This window comes from Centruroides vittatus, unplaced genomic scaffold (genome assembly GCF_030686945.1).
Source record: "Centruroides vittatus isolate TY-2023 unplaced genomic scaffold, ASM3068694v2 contig_717, whole genome shotgun sequence".
Lineage (NCBI taxonomy): Eukaryota > Metazoa > Arthropoda > Arachnida > Scorpiones > Buthidae > Centruroides > Centruroides vittatus.
In genome coordinates this window covers 382,775-404,950 of record NW_027122456.1, presented here as the reverse complement: position 1 = coordinate 404,950, position 22,176 = coordinate 382,775, and the positions used below count along the sequence as shown (strand labels likewise).

Here is a 22,176-nt window from a genome sequence, read left to right as displayed (position 1 = left end):
GTCTATGACCTCGACTTCATTAAGCAGTGAGTGCACTTCGTACTGAAACAGTGTATAAACATAGCATGTATTTCACACTTCCCCCTCCCCACTTAGACTATGCCTATGACAACAAGTCGATCGCGACACATTTTTACGATAAAAAGTAGATCTTATGTGCACAAAAGTTGGCCACCCCTGTTCTAGACCATTCTCTTCACTAACAATTTCAACATCTGTACTCTGATCATTATGCATAATACAAAAATTATGCAGTACACAACAGGCAGTGATGACTTTTGGAACAAAAGCTCTCTTTCTGATATATAAATATCTTAGTTTTCGGAATCTACCAAACAAATGGCCAAAAGCTTGCTCAATGACAACTCTACTTGAGCTTAAAACTTTGTTATAGTTTTTCTCTCTTCTTGTTAAATAGCCAGTATCATGATAAGGTGTTAGGAGTAATTTTGATAGAGGATATGCACAATCTCCTATCATGTGACAATTGTTTGGAAAAAACTGTGGATCTCCCAATTTGGAATAGAGAGGACTATTTCGGAACACCCTTGAGTCACTTGATGATCCAGGCCATCCTGCAAATATATCAATAAAAAGCAAATTGCTTCTGCAAACTGCTTGAAGCACAACAGCAGCAGTTTGTTTTCTAGTGATATGTTCATTTTTTTCTTCCTTTAGTGCCGAAAATTTGACATAGGTGCCATAGATGGCACCTATTACCCCAGGAAAAGGCACTTGTCGTAGAGCTTCAAATGCTCGAATGGATCTTTCAGCTTCTTCACCAATAGGCCAGCAAATAAATTTAGTAGCCAAAGCTGAAATGTGATCACAATATTTCATAAACACACCGTGTTCATGGCTTTCAGTTACCCCAAATCTGTCAGCTACTTCTCTGTATGTTTCCTGATTGCCAACTAACCACAAGAATATAAGCAAATTTTTTTCTTTTTCAATTAGGGGCTTTGTTTTCACCTTTGGATTGGGAAGACATTGTAAAAGTATCTGCAAAATTATTGTCATTATTTTATTTGAAAGCAATAATATAACATTAAGGTATAGTTATGAAGTGTAGGAGAGAGTGGGGTTCATTGAAGCATAAAATTTGCTTGTAATATCCCTTTTTTAACCCTAAATTGCATGATTATTATTTTTGATTTAAAAAAAATTATCTTTAGTGTTTATTTTGCATCATTAATAAAACATTTAATTTTATATATATTATTTCAATCACTTTAATCATTGACTGATTAAAATAATTGAAAACAAAACTCATTAAAATAACTAAAGGTATTTTTTGAAATTATATAAATTAGAAAATAAAGAAAAAAATTTATTTTAGCAAAACAATTTCTTCTGATAGAAAAGCAACATACTCTTATTGGTTTTTCTTTTCTAATGCTAACCATACACTTAAATATATCTGAAAAAAAATAAGTTATAAGTTCCTCTCTGAACAAAAAAATACTGTTTACATGTTCAATTGAAACTGTCCCACATCTTATAATTTGTAACGTTTCATTGTACTCCGTTTTGCATTGTCCTACTCTCCCCTACATATATTGTCTTACTTACCTCTACTGTTGTACGCGATAGGCGAAAATGACTTTTAAATTCTTTGTCAGAGTACATAGATACTACGTCTGAAACATAATTTTCAATTCGAATCCTCTTTCTTTTCTTGTTTGGTTTTTCTTCTTCTTCTATAACTCCTACAGATATTAAAAAATTCTCATCCCTCTTTCTCTTTTCGAAATATTCATTTTTCATTACGTTGGTCTCATTAAATAAGTTCAAAAACAAATTTAGCGAAACGTACAAGTCCATATCATCCGCCATTTTTCTTGTTTACCTTTCTGGATATTCCAGCAGTCAGCAGTCAGCATTCGTGTTCTCTCCGAAACGCCAGCAGTACGTCACTTCCGGCAGCAAAGCGCTGGCAGCGCGCTGAGATTTTGAATACACCCATAGCTAACAAAAGTCCAAACTATATAACATGCTGCAATAATATCCGTTTTAAATCTCTTATCAAATTTATTATTATTAAATTCGGTGTTATTTTAATATAATTATTTAATTTATGAATTCATATAACGTAATTAAAATAAGAATAATATCTTCAATATTTAGTCTTCTCAACTGTTATTTTTAACTAAATATTCTTTGATATATTATTATAATACAACGCTATTATAGATTTTATCTTCACTGCAATGAATTAATCATTTTAATATGAAGACGACAACAATTTAAGTAATATTTTACCTAAATATTAAAATATATTTTTTACAAATGTTAGCCTAATAAATATTTACTTGAAATGCAATATATGCCAACTAAATAGCTGCTTTTATTAGATTTCAATTGAAAATAAACATATGTTACATGCCATAAATTCAAATAAAAAATTAATTAAATAATGCAATACATAAAAATTGTGTAAAGGCTCTTATATGGCAAAAAAAAGCAAAAGACTCCTCAATATATACCATATTCATTCTAATACACAGCATGCTGTTTATAATTTTTTTTTTTTCTTCCAGCTTGCCAACTGCACTGTCTATTAGAAAGCACTTACTATTAGAGAGTGACTATTGCCAGTATTTCTAATTTTCGGGAACTGGGTGCAACTACTCCTGAAGTAAATCCTGTAACTTCTTCACTTTACTATTATTTGAACAAACTCGTCAACCAACACGCTCACACTTATTTCAATATATGGTAAATACTGAGAAATTTTTCAGTTTAAAATAAGTCTTATCTTCTTCCAACAGACAGCAGGCTCACTATTACAGGAAGCAATCTGTAAATTTTTATCCTGTCTATAAATTTTTCATCATGCAGCTATACTTTATTAAAATAAATACAATATATTAAGTTTCAAGTTTTTTTTTTAAATGTATGTAGTTATCAGTTTAATGAAAAAAATATATATATATATATTACCTTTGCTATATCACCAAAAACCATAACTATTTTTTACATAATCGACATCGATAAATTTTTTACAAATCATCTTGCATTTTGATAAACAAGTTGCTATGCATAGTAAATGCAAGTATGTATAGATTTTTATATACATTTAACAACACAAATTGGGTGTATATATATATATATATATACTAGCTGACCCGGCCACACGTTGTTGTGGCTCAAAATGTATCTATTATAAATGTATAACACTTCCCCCGTGGGGGGAATTTCAAAAAATCCCTTCTTAGTGTACATTCTCTTGACGTACCCTATTAAAACGCAATCAAAAACGCATCTAAAATAGTATAATAAAAGCCGAGTTCTTCACAGTAAGCCTTAATCCCGTCACTTTTCCCGCTGGGGAATATCGAAAAAATCCCTTTTTAGTGTATATTCTGTTGACGTAACGTATTAAAACGCAATTAAAAACGCAAAAAACCGCATGTAAAATAGTATAATAGAAGCCGAGTTCTTCACGGTAAGCCTTAATCCCGTCCATCTCCCCCCAGTGGGGGGAATTTCAACATGTATATTATATAAAAACACGTGCGTATTCGAATGCAACGTTGTGTCAAAATTTCAAAGGAATCGGTAGGAACAAACGAACGTTATATTTTTATTTATATAGATAGATAGAAAATGATCTGCTTCAGTCCATTCTCACAGAAAAGCATTATGCCTCACAGAAAAGCAAACTTAGGTCGTCGGGAGTTAGCGCCATCTGTTGGACATAAAAGCCTTAATCCATATATAAATATATTTTTGAAAGGGGGGAAATGGTGTAGGGGTATGAAAAATAGATAGTAGCCGATTCTCAGACCTACTGAATATGCATATAAAATTTGGTAAAAATCGGTAAAGCTGTTTCGGAGGAGTAAGGTAACTAACATTGTGACACGAGAATTTTATATATAAGATATATGTTATGGACAAAGTGATTAATACGGGCATTATGAATAATGATCAACAAAATTGGGCATTGTAATAAATTTCAAAAATTTATCAAATTGACCGGTCATTATGAATACTGCTACCACCTAGTCGAGCAAAGTGATAATAACAAGTTGAGGAGTGATCATCCGACATACGCTAGCCAATCAGAACTTACATCTTAGTTGCGTATGCGTATTGCATTTAGTACCGAATTTTAAATTTATGTGACCAGTAGTTAATCTTTTTTCTTTGACAAAAGTAACGATCATGGAGGAATCATTAAGTGACATGAACAACCGATTAAATGAGTTAATAGCAGAAAAAGGTGAAAACAATTAAATTTTTACAAAATCAGTATATTTGTTAATGATAGAAAAAGTGAGAGTCAAAAATGGAAGTTACTTCTAACTTACCGGAAGAATATCAGTTAATAGTACTTTGAAATAATTCACAAAAAATAAATATTTCTAAATAAAATAAGTGGAGTTTTTTAAATCAAATTTAAAATTCGGTACTAAACATGATACACACACGCAACTGAGTGCTGATTGGCTAGCATATGTCGAATGATCACTCTTCAACATATTATCATCACTTTGCCCGACTAGGTGGTAGCAATATTCATAATGACCGGTCAATTTGATAAATGAATCAATATTTATCACATTGTGTGCCCTTTTTGGTCATTATTCATAATGCCCGATTAATCACTTTGTCCATAACATATATATTATATATTGGTCAAACTGTGTCACAACAGGAGCCATACACTACCTATCAGAAATACAAGAAAGCTGTATCTTCTATCAAAAGCAATCCCTAGCCAGGGTTACACACTTTGTGATTTAGGAGTATGCAAAGAAAAAAAAATTAACAATACTATAAGAATATTCAGATTCTGCATTGAGGCTTTTGGCAGTGTTATGGTACTCTATGCTCAGTTTTAAATTAAAATATTATTATAATATTATACACACAGAATGGAGGAAGATTACAGATAAATATAATAATAAAAATAAAAAAAATAACTTTATTATGTTTATCTGTGTTCTTCCTCCAATGCTTTTTGATTTAAACTTTTTACACGTAATATTATAGTGCCATATAACTGACCAAGGCATCACCGTTTAACGAATACGTGAAATAAAACGGGGAAATAAAACTTAGGAAAATAAGTTGCCAAGGGGTACACAAATCAAAAAAGGTCGGAAACTGCCTCTCTACCAGAATACCTACCGAAGAGCCGCATCGTCTAATTATATTATATACAGTTAAATTACCATAGTCATCACCGTTCTATAGTAAACATCGCCGTTACATTACTTTTTATAACCGACTAGGTAAAAAATCATTTAACTCCTCCGACTTTACGAACATACCCCAAGTTTTCAGTTGCCCGTTCGAGGTTAAGTTACGAGTTACCCTTACACCGCACACACTCAGAAGACTCACAAAACATAATATACGTGTAAGCAGTACGTATCGAATTTATTAAAAGAAAATGCACAAGTACAAGGGCCACAATCGGAGTCTAGAACCGCGTGCGGCTCACGAGCCACGGCGGACGCACACACTCCAATTATTATTTACAAAACACTAAACAGATTCCGTAGCATATCTCACACACAAACCATCATAACATAACTCCATTGATGTTACATCTTGCACGAGATCACATAACATTAATTTACATATTTAATGCAAAATTAATGTCTTATGCCGTATTAAAACAGCAAGAGTGATTGTTTGAGTAATTGTAACGAGTAATCACGTCAAACAAACATTTTAATTATTTAAATAAAGTAAGAACACGTCACTTTTACCAAGTGACAGCAGCTCTACAACCATTTCAAGCCGAATTTTTATTTTATTCGTCTCTCAAATATCAATGTCATAGATCACACGTGATTAAACGGTATTTTTTAACACGCAAACAGTTGTAATTTTAAATGGGTAACCGTCGGGCGCGTAAAATATGCTTAATGTTTATCAATTTAAATGTTTATTAACCTAACGACTCACCGATATTCACCAAACCGGCTCAATATAAAAACCACATCAAACAGAAGATCAACGTGGCATTACACTTTCCATCAGCGCCACCATCTTCCTACGTGTACAAATGAAAAATTATTAACTTAAATTTTATCGGAAATTAATTTTTGATATATTATTATTAAATATTTTATTATTATTAATATTTGTAATTATATATATACATTTTATTATTTACTTTTGTAATTTAATTAGCGTTAGTTTCGCCGTTGAAAGCTACGCGAGGGGGGTGTCAATTCGGAATTTTGAATAACTTGTTCAAATTAAAATTATTTAAGTAAAGCTTAAATATTAAAAATTATTCGTAAAAACGCAATTTAAAAAATTTGCGGGTTAATGTAACCCTTGGTGCCAAGATGGCGGCTCGTCTCTGATTCCAGCAAGGAAACAGCGGGACACACGTTCTAACCCAACCTAACCTATTCTAATAAATTACAATAATTATTACCAACAAAATTATTAGAATAGGTTAGGTTGGGTTAGAACGTGTGTCCCACTGTTTCCTTGCTGGAATCAGAGACGAGCCGCCATCTTGGCACCAAAGGTTACATTAACCAATTTGGGTAAGAAAAATGATGGTTTTTGCACAAAGGCATGGCTTTAATATATATCAGTGTTTTCCAAACTTACCAAACACATCCATGGACACCCACCCACGTGGGCATAGAGATTAATGCGAAAGCGGACTCCTTTGCCTGCAATGAAAACATCAGGGCACACGACACAAACATTATCTCAGAATACCAGGCAAGCATGACCTCCAAATCCAGTTGCACGTCGATTGGGACCTCTATACACACGACAAAAAGTACTCCCGATTGGGCACGGTAATGGCCCTAAAGACTCTATCTGGTAGTGATTGGTACATTACCATTCTAATCAATGGAGTATGCCCTAACTCCCTCCTGGCAAATACCTTTCTGAATACCGGAAACCTTGTTGCCACTAATTGTTGCAATTACCGTTCGACCGAGAAAGATGACATCGAACGCCACTTGGATGCCCGACACATTTTTGATACCACTTGTACAGACTTCGACCTCTGCCGATTGTCACGTTAAAACCGATAGCGAGTGCCCGTCGCTACGCCTGCCCGTATCGTGTATCCTTATCTTAACGGATTTCTTCCGTGCTTATACCTTCTAAGTGCCCATGTTAGCTACCCACACTCCCACCCGATCTTCCCCGGGAGAAACGTAGTCCTGTAACAGACACACCACCAACATTGACCATCCATAAATTTTCCAGTTCCAAAAGAAGCATAAATGTGCAGCGAAATAGCCATCACAGCTAATTCTCAACCATTCCGTAGACAGCAGAGGCAGCCAAACTATGGCTCACTAGCCTCATGCAGCTCTTCTAGATCCTTATTGCAACCTCTGTTTAGCAAGAGATGGCGCCTAACGCCTAACTCTAGTACCAAATTATCTTAATTTATTAATATTACTATAGCCATTTGCTAGCCCGATAATTCGGCAGTGGTTGGTCTTTAAGTTATAAAATTTCTTTTTATGAACTTGAGATATGCTACTTACACTTATGTAACACTTCTTGTGTAAAAAAGCCAGGTATCCTACTTAAGGGTAGAGGTTTGACTTTGGTGCTATTCCTCTCTCTCTCTCTACATATATATTATATATACAGTATGTAGGTTATATATAAAATTAAAGCCAGACAATTGCCAAATTATATCGGGCTATATTACTATGCAGTATATGGTTCCTATCACGACAAAGTTGGACCACTCGTTTCAATTGTATTATTAAGAGCAAGCCCAACTACAATGAGAATCAGATCGGCATATGTTAGAATTCTATTTTTTTAGTTATGGTTTTGTGTTAAGTAGCATTGAATAATTTATAAAAAGTCTAAAAAAAATGAAAGCTCATTATATATTTATGGTAGTAAAATTTTCTTATTTGGAAATGATTTTTTAGTAATACTGTAACTTAATCAGGTTTATTAAAGGCTTTGCCTGTTCTTGAATAGTAGTCTTTGATATGGAGATAAAAACACAAATCTAATATAATTGTTCATCAGTTGGGTATTTAATGAAGTATTAGACTATGTACGTGGGGGTTCTGAGTTAGAAGCAATCCGAATATCTACGATTTTGATATATTATGAAGTGTGATGTTCACTAATTCTCACCTATTGTCTGATCTCATTGTGTGTTGGCCAGAAATTGGTTAGCCGTGCAAAATCAAACACTATGATTAACCAATTCCTGAACTCTCAACTGAATTAAATATGGCATATGTTCACAGTGGACAATGTAACTTGCCTTAGTTTGCCCATTATTCAACTTTTAGCAAATTAGCTAACATTGTTAAGTGAGATTGACATGACTTACGAGTGAAAAATCAGGATTTCACAGAATGATTTCACGAAAGATTCCCTCAATGCAGTCGTTTGGCTAAAAATTTAACAGCATGGTGGCGTGCTTCAATGGCACTTCAGCATTGCCACAAAATATAGTATTGAGCAGTGCCATAACACTTTTTAAAGGTATTAGTAAAAGCACGTAAGACACAAATAAGTAATAAAGAAGTAGGAGCCACAAGAAAAAAGTTATGAAGTTGGTGTGTCACTATTAGAAAATGGTTGAAAAACACAGCTATGGTATTGTACTGCCTAGAAGTCAGAATAAAATATAATATGGATTGTTATAATTTTTTTTTTTTTGAGTTTTATGGATTGGGGTACGATATGCCTCAATTCCTCATTTGTACAGTTGATTTTGTTGAGGATACAGTCATTGGCATGGCCAGGGTTTTGTTATGGGGCGCCTAGTAGAGGCTGTAATTTTCTGGGGAGGAGGGCACCAGGTTAACTGGGGGGCCGTGCCCACCCATGCCCCTTCCTGGCTACGCCCATGGGTACAATCCATCCGTAATAAGTAAAATTGAGAATGGTCAAACAGGTCTTAAATGCTAATGCTACATGTCACAAAACTATAACAATTATCTAAAATTAGTGTTAATGTTAACAAATTTCTATTTTTTTAATATCTAAAAGTTGTTTAATAATAACAACATTTTGAATGTTCTAATTTAATATATTTTTATTGGCGATTTACGGTCTTAAAGCTATTCGAAGTTTTAGTATTACCCCATCTTTGGTCACTTGCAGCTTTTTATTTAAAAATCACTTTTAATACAAAACCTTTAAAAATCTTAAAAGTACAATTCTGGTTGGACACATGAATCAACCAGTGTATGGAGTGCCTCTAGACATAAAGAGCCTTATCTGTTGATTATTATTAAGATGAAATGCCACATTACCACATGTATTTGTATATTTTGATGCTTAGATCATTTAGCTTTGCCACTCTATGATGATAAAAATTGGTTTGTAAATTGCACTACTTTTAACTTAAAACCTTTTTAACTTTTATGGCATACTTAAACACATGAAATACCCAAATGCAAACTTACCAAATCTATACTTAAATAAGACAAAAAATATTTTATATAAATCATTTATTGTAATAAAAATCATCATAAGATCTCTATAAAAATGTACAATATAATTATGTATACATATATATTTCATAATAAAACAATCTTTTTTCCCTAACCACGAATCTTCTACATGATTTATATTCATAATTCACTTCTTTTTAATCAATAAAGCATATAAAAACTTTATATACTTTATAAAAAACACATTCGAATATTTTAGTGCACCAAGCAATCTTTAATAACATTTTCAACATTTAATATCAGATCTATATTTCATTAATAACAATACATAAAAAATACTTTTTATAAAATCTTGTCGGTTTCTGGATAAAATAAACAGTTTGTATTTTCATTTTTCTTTTTCCGAGATTCAAATACATGATTTCTTTTTCCATAAATGCATCTTCGATATTTTTACTCAATCATTCGTGCTATAAATCTATGTAAAAACTAGTAAAAAATGTTCTATCTACACATTTAAACTATAATTACAGCATCCGAATAAATCTTTTCGTGAGGTATTCGTGAAAATAAAAAGTTATTTCAAAGTATAAAAATACCATGTTAAAAATTTAATTAGAATAACTTAATTAATTAAGTTTTATTTCCAAATATAAATGAAGTTGTTATTAAATAATGATGATAAAGTTAGTTTTGTACGGTGTTACCGAAATGCTTCGGCAACTCATTTAAATGCAAGTATGGTTTGACTGACAATGAGATAATGCGTAACGTGATAACACGTATTTCCAATCCGACGACGGCAACGTAGTTAATTGCTAAATACGTCATTTTAATACGTTAGAAATAAACATGACTAAAATTAATGACGAAATAATCATTCCGATTGATATGGATACAGATTTAGGCGAAGTGTTACAACCATTTTTACTGTTACATGTGCAGTACTCTACAAATACATTATATGTACCAGTCCGCATAAGACAATAATTTTCGTCGCCCGTCCCTTCTCCGGGTGTTCCCAAAAAGGCACAAGATCTATAAAACCTCCAATGACCATTCACTGAAATCAAAGAAAACTTAATTAGGTACAGTTATCTAAAAACTTATATTTCATTATAAACTAAAGTTTGTATGTTAATATATTTGAAAGTAAGCACAAAAATGGTTTTATCATACCGTACATTCAGGAAGTCTGTATACCTTTACAGTTTTCTTGATAATATCTATATACCTTGTAAACATTTATGTTTTGAGGGGAGCATCTCAAGCACAAGCACACGACTTTGCGTGTGTATGAATCCTTCACTTCAATGTTAGAGTTGAAACAGCATGTGCGAGTTCTGTTTTTGTTGAGGAGAGGTTGGTCACGAGTGTGTGGATACACTAATGTATTTACAAAAATGTTACAAAGGACTTGGAGATACATACACTTGTGTTCTGACATGATGGAGCACATATGGGCCTCTTGGACAACTTGTCCAGTGAGTTCATTAAAAGGTTTACATTGGGTGTACAGAGTTCCTGGATGTACTATATGTACTGACTTTGTACAGAATTTCTTACTACAGATCCAAGAAGAAGAAAATAATTTTATGCAAGAGTAAGTAACAACAGGTAATAGGTAGATAAACACACTTAAGACAAAAAAGTCTTAAAAATAAGGAATACACAAGACTTATGTTACATTAGTATCAATATTTTATATAGTTATACTGAGTGAATAGTAAATTTGTGATCAAGATTTCAGTTCTGTTTACTTATCGAAGAAATTATTGATTTGAATATGGTTTTCATGATTTTAATACACTGTTTACAAACTGGATTTCTATAGAAATGTCTGAGTGTATCTTACAAAATTTATTCCAAGATCGTAGTATAAAAGATTCTTATGTATCTATGTTTATAATGAGAAAAAGTTATATACAGTATTTTTATTTTAATAAAATATTTAGTAATGATTTAATCTAATAACAACGGAAGCTTTAAGAATAATAATATATTTAAACTGCATTATATTGGAACATAATTTTTAAACTTCAAATAAAATCTTATGGTAACTGAATCCAGGGCTGTTAAGAGGGTAAGAGCTAGGGATTTTTCCCTGGGCCCAGAGAAATCTTAGTAGTCTGTAATGGTTCCTACTGCTATAAAATTAATGCCATATTTACTAAAAGAAAATTAAAACTGTTTTCTGTCATCCGTCTGTCTTTCCTTAATCTCAAGAATGGTGTTAGATTAGTGAAATTCAAGACCAGATATGGAAAGCTTAGGGGCAGGAGGCCCCAATTAACTATATATTAACTTCTGATGAAAACCTGAAGTCACGTTATTTCAATTAAAATATTTTCCCCCGAAAAGAGTCGGATAGATGACTGGCATGGTTCCATTGCTAATGGAAAAGTATGATGTGCAGGGCAAGACACTACACTAATTTCAGGTGGAGAGCATATAATTTAAATTAAATAAATTTAAAATTGCAGCCTGCCATTGTCATGATGCCACAATAAATAATTGCTTGTTTCTTTATTCCACTCTACATTTCATTCTATGCATTTCAAAGAATTATCGAGTTGGTTGTATATATTTCATTTGTTCAAAAAATGAAAGCTAAAGAGACCTTTTCTATTCCTGGGCCCCATACGAGTCCTCAAAGTCCTCGATGGCCCTTGAAATTATCTAATTTTGAAAAATATAATTTAAGAAAATTAGCAATGTTTGCCAGATATAATCAGTCACTTTTATAACCACTTAAAAGGGGTTTTTCAGTTGAATAAACTGAAATGTTATGTTCTTTGAATCCAACCTTCACCCGAGTTCAAGAATTTCCCAGAAGAAGTTTTAATTCTGATATTTTATTCTGAAATACATTTAAATAAAATATCTGAGAATTAAATTGTCTTCTTAGTAATTCTTGAACTCGAGTGAAAGTTGGATTCTAAGGACATAACATTTCAGTTTATTTGTCTGAAAAACCTCTTTTAAGTGGTTATAAAAGTAAATTGAGATCAAGATAATTCTGTTAAATTAGAAGATTATGTGTGAAGTTAAGTAATAGTGAGGTTGAGGCCAAAGTTTTAAATGTGAAAACGTGTATGTCGGACGTTCGGCGCAGCTTTCTCGTAAGCCTAGAAGTTTGACAACGGCGTTTGGAAAGTCAGTGGAATCGTGTACGACATTCCAAACGTCATTGTTAAACTTCTAGGCTTACGGGAAAGCGGTGCCGAACGTCCGACGTACACGTTTTTGCGTTTAAAACTTCGGCCTCGACCTCGCTAATATCTTTTGAGAATATAAAGCCTTTCTAAGTTAGAATATTAAACTCCAAATGAAACAAAAATATGAACTGTTGAAAATAAATTATATTTACAATATTCTGATCAAATGTTATAAGATTTGAGATTAAAATATTCAAAACTAATTATTAATATTGCAAATAAATGCATTTTCACATTTATTTATATAATGTAAAACAAAAGAATATTAAAAATATATAAATCATAATCAATATGATTATAAAATTAAATGTTAAAAAACATGATGTAAAGCAGCAGTTTTCAAAGATATTGATTTGTAGATCATAAAGCCAAGTCACAGATGAACTGCAGACTATCTACCACCCTGTAAATATCACTCTAGATCAATGATGGGCAAAGTACGGCCCGCGGGCCAACTCCGGCCCACGAAAGTATTTAATCCGGCCCGCCGAGGATCCATCGACATGGATAGTATATGGCCCGCTATAATTACGTTTTGACGGTCGAGAAGTATAAAGAGGATTCTACTTAGTGGAATAGTAGATGCATAACCTATAGGTGAAGCTAAACTAGCCGCGTAGTTCATGTGTTGCGTAATACGGGGCGCAAAGCACAGTGTAATGAGAGGCGCGGGAAGCGGGGGCGAGTGAACTCAGTTGCCACTCGCCAGCTGTCACTGACCAAGCCGCACGTTTTACGTTAATTTAATAATTATAAATAATTAATTTTTAATTCAGACATTTAATGACCAATTCAAAATTAATTTTTAGAAATTTAATACGAGATAGCAGCGTAACGCCCTTCCTCTAGTCAAATTAATTGATTTCTAATATTTAATTATAGCCTTTACATAGCCCAAGAATTTGGCATGTTTATCTGCGCTTTTGGGATAATGGCGTTATAAAAAACGAAAAGTCGATTCCGAGTATCGTCTGTTTAAAGAAGAGTGGGCTTGGAAATACTTTTTTACGGAATACAACGGTAAGCCAGTGTGTCTTATTTGTAATGAAGCAGTGGCGGTATTTAAAGATTTTAACCTTGCTCGTCATTTCAACACCAAACATTCAAAACCAAATATGCTTTGATGAATGACGCAGAAAAAAAGGTAAATGCGGAAAACCTAAAAAAACAATATCTGCTCAACGAAATGTGTTTATAAAGCAAAACACTGCTCAAAAGGCTTCTACACTGGCTGGATATGTCGTGGCTTATAAAATAGCTAAAAATAACAAAAGGAGAATTTGTAAAAGATTGTATGGTGAGTATGAGTAAAATTTTATGTCCAGAAAAAATTAAAGAGTTTGAGTCTGTCAGCTTATCGTGAAAAACAGTAACAACGCGAATTGATGCCATTGCATCAAACTTGTCGACTCAATTTAGGCAGCGTATAGAAAACTTTAAATATTTTTCCGTGGCGATGGATGAAAGTACGGATAGAAGTGACACTGCTCAATTATTAATCTTTATTAGAGGCGTTGACGACGAATTTAATATTACTGAAGAGCTAGCTTGTTTGCAATCGATAAAAGGAAAAACGACGGGGCAAATAATTTATAACGACTTTTCGAAGGTCTTCAACATTTAAATGCGCCTATTTCAAAATTATGCAATATAACTACAGATGGAGCCCCAAATATGGTTAGAAAAAACGCGGGATTTTCAGGTATTTTTCAGAACCAGAATCCTAATCACGATGTTGTATTTTTACATTGTATAATTCACCAGGACGTCCTTTGTAAAGCTGCAATAGATATTACCCATGTACTTAATGTGGTTTTAAAACTAATTAATACGATTCGATCTCGGGGCTTGGTACACCGACAATTCCAAGAATTTCTGATTGAAGTCGACGCAGATTATTCTGACCTTCTTTACCACACGAAAGTAAGATGGTTAAGTTGTGGATATGCATTTGAACGGGTTTGGAATTTAATAGAGAAAATACAAGATTTCTTAAAGAATAAAACAAACAAATGGTCTGATTTCCAAATCTTCGAAGACAAAGATTGGCGTACCGATTTTGCATTTTTTACCGATTTGCTCGAACACTATAACAAATTAAATAAAAAATTGCAAGGAAAGAACCAATTTATAGATGAGACTTGGGGTTGTCTGAAATCATTTAAAACTCAGCTTTTTCTGTTTTATAACTGCATGGCGAAGAACGATTTAACTCACTTTCTGCGTTTAAAATCCATGTCACCAGTGAGTGAAAATAAACTAAAAAAATTCAGTCAGGCGTTGAAAAAACTTCACACAGAATTTGAAACTAGGTTTCAAGATTTTAAGAACATTCAATCATCGCTAGATGTTTTCTCGATGTCTTTTAATGTAAATCCGGAAAATGTATCTGCAGAATTGCAGTTGGAAATTATTGAAATGCAGTGCAGTACCCATTTAAAGCAATTGTTCTTGAATTCCACAAAACTAGATTTTTATAGAGCGCTGCGGAAAACTGAATTCCTAAAGATGATTGCTCACGCCCAGAAAATTATGGCGATGTTTGCGTCGTCTTATGTGTGCGAACAGACTTTTTCGACCATGAAATTGCGGAAAAACTCAATCAGAAACTGATTGACTGAGACTGATGAACACCTTTTCGCACTGCTGAAAGTTGCTTCGTCACAGCTGGAACCTGCTTCCGAAAATATTATGGAAAATCAAAAACAATTCCATATGTCTCACACGCCTACCATGGCAGGGCCTTCGAATAAAAGTTAAATTAATTTTTATTTAAGGTAAAAAGTAATTTGTAACATTTGTGTGTAATGCTGTAATGTTTTTATAATATTATGATTAAAAGCTTTAACACAAAATGCATTTTTTCTATAATTCTGGCCCTCCTCTAGAATTTCTTAAACTTTGTGGCCCCCCATTAAAAAAGTTTGCCCATCACTGCTCTAGATAATGATAGATTGTGTACCAAAATATTTTGTTTATCCAGTAACTTAACATAACAGATATCAAGGAAGGTTTGAACAGGTAGAACATCCGACCAGACAACGAGAATGTCGTCAATGTATCTGGAGTAAAGGTGGATGTGATCCTCTGAGAGAGAGAGAGATTCGAACGGTGAAAAATGTGGAACACGTCGACGACGTTCTCATTGTTGGGTCTGGTGTTCCGCATAACAGATATGTAACGTGTGAAAATGTTTTTTCTCTGGTAAAACAGCATAGCATTGTAGCTCATAAAAAGTGTCCAAGTCAATCTGCAGACCACCTGGTGCATACCTCTTTTTTCCTTAACTTTTTCTTTCTGCCTCTGGACACTAAGAGACCATTTTTAGCAAGTCCATTATGGGTTCAGTCAGGTCCACAATGGGGTGACTGGGTGGTGAGAGATAGGATCTGACTACTCCAGATGGACCACTTCCCAAAAAATTTCTGGATTTAATCCTGGGTCCTCCCAGAGTGGTAGTCTGCCACTTAACTGCTTGGTCATCCAGATGCATGCTAGCAAACCATCAGTGGTCCACAGACCATACTTTGAAAACTGCTGATGTAAGAAAAACTAAATTTTTAGAAAATAAAATTAAGTAGAATTACATTATATGAAATTAAATATAATTTCCCTTAATGTAAGTCCACTCAATAGTTTTGGCAATTCATACCTTTTTGCCTCATTTTTCGACACATTGTGGCTTTGAGTCCTGGCAAATGATCTAAACTGGCAATATCACAGTCGTTAATGGGCACAGAAGTATTGTCAAATGGATCTGCACAGCGTGGATCTGTATCTGAACGGCATACCCAACATTTAATGGCATTACCTGTAAAAAATAATTTAGATATAATTTTAAATTGTTTCATTACAATTTCAAAAATAGCTAAATATTAATACTATAAAAATAACTTCATTATAAATTTTTAATAAATACTATATAGTAAAACCTTTAGTCAGAGTCTTCTCTTTAATGACACCACCTCTATAACAGAACAAATGTTTCATATGCAGAATTAAACATATGTTTAATTCTGCTTATGCACAGGATGTTTTCTTTGAATGTCACTAGTTTTAAATTGTTCTGTAAAATCCATTTGTTCAAATATATGAATAAATGTGTTGGAGAATGTTGATCAATACTCAAAGTTTCATATGCATATGCTTGAAAGGGTTGCTTCTGCCAAACAGTGGCAATTTGGACCTCCACTGTCACACATTCTAGATTGCTAGAGCCCATTTCTTGGTCTGCTTGATCACTCATCATCATCTCTTTGAACTTTTTTCTTTGTGGGCATGTCAAGGATTGTATGTATGCTATAAAAGTGCCAGGCATGAGAGCCGTGTGTAAGAATTGTGGATGCCATTAACAGTATGACTTCTGACACACTGGCTTGGACATGGGCTAAAATCAAATGAACACCAGACATATATCAGAAGCATATGTGGAAATGCACTGATTTAATGTAGTAACTAAATTTTTCAGATGCATTATCTATTACTATTGTCTACAGCACTATATTTACATTTATGGATTAGCCCAAGAAAACGCAAGGTTGGTGACGATACACAACAAGCTTAATAACAAGTTGAGGAAACGCTATTACAAGAAAATACTATGGATTTTAATTAAGATGCCAGGTACCTAAGAATCACAAACACCCTGCTTTCCCCTTTATTGTATGGGATGACTTACAATTACCGGAATACATAGTTGAGGTTTTAAGTTACGGACCGAAATTCACACCTCCTCCTAAAACGGGCGATTTGGGCCTCGTCCCTGACTTAGAAAAGCTGCTGATCGGCCTGTCCGACACTAAAAAGGAGTATTAACATTTATTTTCCTAACATTAATCCACAAAACTAGGGACATTCAAGGGGAATACACTGTATTTTCTTTGACTTCTCTAACACAACCGGTCAATTAATGAAATTCCCTATTGTACCGTAGGACACTAACAGTTAAGGTGTTGTCAGATAAGCAACCAATTAACATTACCTTTATCCATTCTTAAACAATGGCTGGTTGAAAAGCCATTGTTTAAGAATGAATAAAGGTAATTTTACCATATACAGTCTACTATATAGACTGTATATGGTAAAATTAAAGTTACTTATGTATTTTGAAACAAAGTCAATAAATTTAAAATTAAACTATACAGTATGGCCTATCTATGACTTGTTTAAACAGCAATAATTATCAACTTCTCTGACAAAAGATGGTGTATGTTTAGATGTTAATACTGTAGTTATGTGCATATAATTCATGATGGCATAAAACCTTCAAATTACTTGCACCATATACTCCATGATATGGAGAAGCCATTGCTACATGGGCATTAGTTTGTAATTACAGTTTAAAGTCAGCAAATAACTCCCTATCACATAACCTACACGCATCATAAAAGTATATTTCAAACACATAACCTGGTGAGTTATATGACTGTTGAAACCTAGAACTTCAATTTGCAATCATATACAGTAAATATTCCAATATTTCTCAACAACTGATGGGTCAGAATATCAGGAAGTTCATCTGTAAAAGTCATATTCTTCATCTAATACCTTTTCACACCTTTTCATAATTTTGCAAATGAAATCTTCAATTAATAGTAATGTAGTTATCAGATTAAAAACAATTTTGAAATTTCATAACAATTATTTATGTAGGGGAGACAAGGGAGGAGTGGGACACTTGAATTTTCTGATCTCCAATTTATTTATTGTAATTCTTTATTTGTCCCCAAGTGAGAGTGACAGCACTTGTATTTTCTTATAAAATGGCCGATGAATTGTTTCAACAGAAGAGGTTTTAGAAGAGAAAATTACATTACAATGCTCCAGATAAACATTAATACCAATATCTGATGTAACCTGAAATTTTATGTTTAAGATAACTTTTAATGCTTAATACAAGAATTGAAAGCAATATTTTAATAGTAAAATTTTGCTATATTACTTTCTTGCTATTTCCACCATATGTCTAGTTATAGAAAGTATAATACAAAACCTCCCAGTAGGGAGGACTGGGACACTGCATAATAGGGAGGAATGGGGAAAGTGTCCCACTCCTCCCTAATAATAATTTTCCTGATGTAGTGTTAAATTTTATAGTCTTTGTTTTTATTTTTATTTTCAGGAAAAATGCCACATAAATGGAAGAAAGAAGATCCAACAAAATCAAGACCAGTCAACAGTATGATTCTTCAAGGTGAATGAACATGGTGTGTGACGAAGGAAAAAGTATAAGGAAAGTTGCAAAAGCCATGAATTTATCAAAATCAGCACTAGCCAAACATGTAAAAAATTTAATAGCATTTCAGATAAGGAGTCTAGTATTCTAGTCTAACCCAATTTGTCAAATGGTTTTCTCTGTGGAGGAAAAAGCAAAGTTAAATTACTTGCTTAGCGCAAGTAAAATGCACTATGGCCCGACAACAGTTCAGGTAAGAAGTTTGACACGAGAGTTTGCCGCTGCCTTGAACAAAACATATCCCAGTGCATGGAATTTCAATAAAACTACACGATATGACTGGTTCGTGGGGCTTATGGGATGTCATTCACAGCTTTCATTGCAATCATCAGAAGCCACTAGCTTAGGAAGAATTACTAGCTTCAATAAAAAGAATATTGATGACTTCTTGGACAAAATGAAATCTATCCCCTATTCATGATTCAGTGAGTCTGTTAAGTATAATCTGAGTGAGTGTAAGATAATAATCACTGGAATCAGATGTTAAATAATCATGCTGATAGTGCACCTGCCATCGACTTTATATGCTGTTTATATCAACAAACAATTTGTTTTGTACCTGTTGGTAGATGTGCTAAAGCAGTACCGTATCTAAAACATACAAAAGATAGCTTTTGAGAAAATGCATATAGCTGGAGTGATTAACATAAGTGACAGAATAAAATACTGAAAATTTTATCTATTTGTATACTCTGTATGCAGAAAACACAATTCAGTGAATGATAGATGCTTGAGTTGAGGTGTTTATTGATTACTTATGCTAATTTATAATCAAATATGCAAAGAAGTTGTCTTGTCATTTTGAAAATATTTGCTTAATTACCATTTGCATATCATTCAACTGTTCGCTTGGGAAGTTGTTTTACAGATTAATAAGCACTTTCAGTTTGCAGTTATTTGATGATTTATTTCCACTGACTTCCAAAGAATTTTATATCGACAATGAATAAAATGTACAATAGGGTTAAAATATATAATTATGTCACTGTTCTTAATACAAACAAAACAGTACATAAATGCAAAAATAAAGCATTATTAGCCTGTGAACTAATTTTACTAGAAAATAGTAAATAATCTGTAAATATCAAATATATTTTTGTTGTAATGATATTTACATGAAGCATCAATAATTATTTGCTGACTTACCTTTAATAAATGTACGCCAGCAAATAATCTCATGTCAACAATACAATTCACACTTTTTAATTTCCTAATAAATGATAATGATAATTATAACTAATAAGTTAAAAATGGTAAATGGGATGTTTGTGGCCGAATTTGTTATATCACAAGTTCTACGTCCACTAATAAATATGAAATATTTTGAATAATTCTTTAAAGATGTCAATGGGCCACAAAAATTCTTTAGCAGGCTGTCGGTTGGGACAGCCTCGACCTAGATTGGATCTTTCGAGTGGTTTGCTCATATATAACGTACAATCCTAGCAAAGTTCCAATGATGTCCGGCAGAGGTGAAATCTTCATATCGTGACCATATCGCAAATGAGAAAGTCCTCAGAAGTGGCCTACATGAACTACAGAGCATTGAATGCATTTTGCAGGGCACATACTTCATCTGCCAGAGGAATGCTTACCAAAAGTAGCCTTGCAATGGAAACCATGTAGTAGATAAAGATAGACCAAGTACAACTGGGTTATCTACTTATAAAAAAAGATCTAAAGAAGATTAAAATTCCAAGGGATGATGCCAAAATCGTTGCAGCCGACAGCATTCACCGGAGACGGCCGGTTGCCCGGCATGCTGCTCGGCACGGGAGGACCGAAGACCGAGATGTAGATGTCTGATTTATATTTTCATACAAATTTATAGTACAAATTCAGATAACACATACAATGAACATTAAATTCTGTTAACCCAAAATATAACTTTAAATACTGAAACCTTAATAATGTAAATATAAAATAGAGTAACTTTTTGAGGAAATTGTGCCAAGATGCAATATTTTTCGAAAAAATTATTATTACCAATATTTATTAATGTTAGGTGTACAGAACATGACATATGGGTGATCTGCCAAGGGGGGGTGCCTCCTGGGAGGTGTTTTATGGAAAACTGGCCCCTACTTAAGTGTTAAAGTGTCAGCCTACCACTCCAGATAACGGGAAAATCCCCAAGAGGTCCATCCAAATATGTTGAGCCCCATCCCTCATCCCATATCCTCATTTGTGCACCTAGAAAGAAGACCCTTTTATTGTCCACAGTGAGAAAAGAGTAAAAGCAGAAGTTAATAAGTTACTATTTAAATTATGTACTTAAAAACTATAATTAAAATATTGTAATGTCATCTATCTAATTATTGATATAAAAATAAGGAAAATTACAAGATATCCACAACAGATTATTAATATAAACCTTTAAAATTTCGGTATTTCTTATCAATTCATTTAATACAAATTTTAAATAAAAATTAGTTAAAGAATTTCATAAACAAATACAAAATGTATTCATATACAAATAAATTATTCAGCACTTTCAATGATTTTCTACACAATTCTCCATTTATACAGGAAAACTGATAATCCAAAATATTTTCATGTACACATACATTAAATTATTCCATATTTCTGAGTAAAAAACAGCTCATTTAGTTATAAACAGGCATATTTTATAACTCTTCACCTGAATTTTCAGGTAAATTATACATCAATTAATGCTTACACGTGTTCTTATTGTTGTATAATTAATTGTATATTACTTATCCAGTTATGAATCGGACGTTAAATTTAAAAAAGAAAAGAAAAATTTAAATTTGAAATCCGCTTCTCCTCATTTATAAGGCGTTGGCTCAGGTAGGATAAAGCATTACTCACCTGTCTTACCGTTTAAACGTCAGAAATTAATGGCAAAAATGACACAAAACGCTTACCATAATCGGGTATTGTTAATAAGAAGAAGAATAAAATAGAAACTGTGAGAATGATGGACGGATTCATGATTTTAAATACGAGTTTTACGAACAGGTAGCAGCCATTCACCTATGTTATGTTTGAGCATCGACACCGAACAATTTACCTGTCGACACGTGACCGAGCGTCGTCCAATGAAATTCAAATGCCGGAGGAATAAAGGAAAAATATATGCACATTTCACTTTAACGCGTGTGTAACATACAACATAAGTTAAACGCATGGTAAATTACTATAATAATTGCATATATCAGCGGTTTACCGTTATAATATGGGAAAGTCTTACTTTTTTTGTTACTTTCCCTGGACGTTTTAACGTAACATGGGTTACATTCCCGGCTGTTGTAATATAATATCGTAATCGCGTCACATATGACCGTCCGGGTTTTTGGCAACGTGATGTTTTGACACA

The 22,176-nt window shown here is 33.1% G+C and overlaps 3 protein-coding genes across 5 annotated transcripts in view; all 3 read right to left on the bottom strand.

Annotated features, from left to right (window-relative positions):
- Positions 1-6,033, bottom strand: part of Sec31 (secretory 31) — a 43,507-nt gene extending 37,474 nt beyond the window's left edge. For 2 of the 3 annotated variants that reach the window (XM_067276802.1, XM_067276805.1), the window contains exon 1: positions 5,926-6,033. The gene's annotated coding sequence lies outside the window, so the exon portion shown is untranslated. The remainder of the gene's footprint in view (positions 1-5,925) is intronic. The other variant, XM_067276804.1, reaches the window with a different exon arrangement.
- Positions 73-1,961, bottom strand: LOC136980628 (putative nuclease HARBI1). Its single transcript, XM_067276766.1, has 2 exons — positions 1,573-1,961; positions 73-1,002 (listed from the first exon to the last, which is right to left on the bottom strand). The coding sequence occupies exons 1-2, from the start codon at positions 1,834-1,836 to the stop codon at positions 73-75; spliced, it is 1,194 nt and encodes a 397-aa protein (XP_067132867.1). The 5' UTR covers positions 1,837-1,961.
- Positions 6,034-9,442: 3,409 nt separating the features above from the next.
- LOC136980648 (UPAR/Ly6 domain-containing protein crok-like) lies at positions 9,443-21,941 on the bottom strand. Its single transcript, XM_067276788.1, has 3 exons — positions 21,725-21,941; positions 16,254-16,412; positions 9,443-10,446 (listed from the first exon to the last, which is right to left on the bottom strand). The coding sequence occupies exons 1-3, from the start codon at positions 21,789-21,791 to the stop codon at positions 10,211-10,213; spliced, it is 462 nt and encodes a 153-aa protein (XP_067132889.1). The 5' UTR covers positions 21,792-21,941; the 3' UTR covers positions 9,443-10,210.
- Positions 21,942-22,176: the final 235 nt, after the last annotated feature.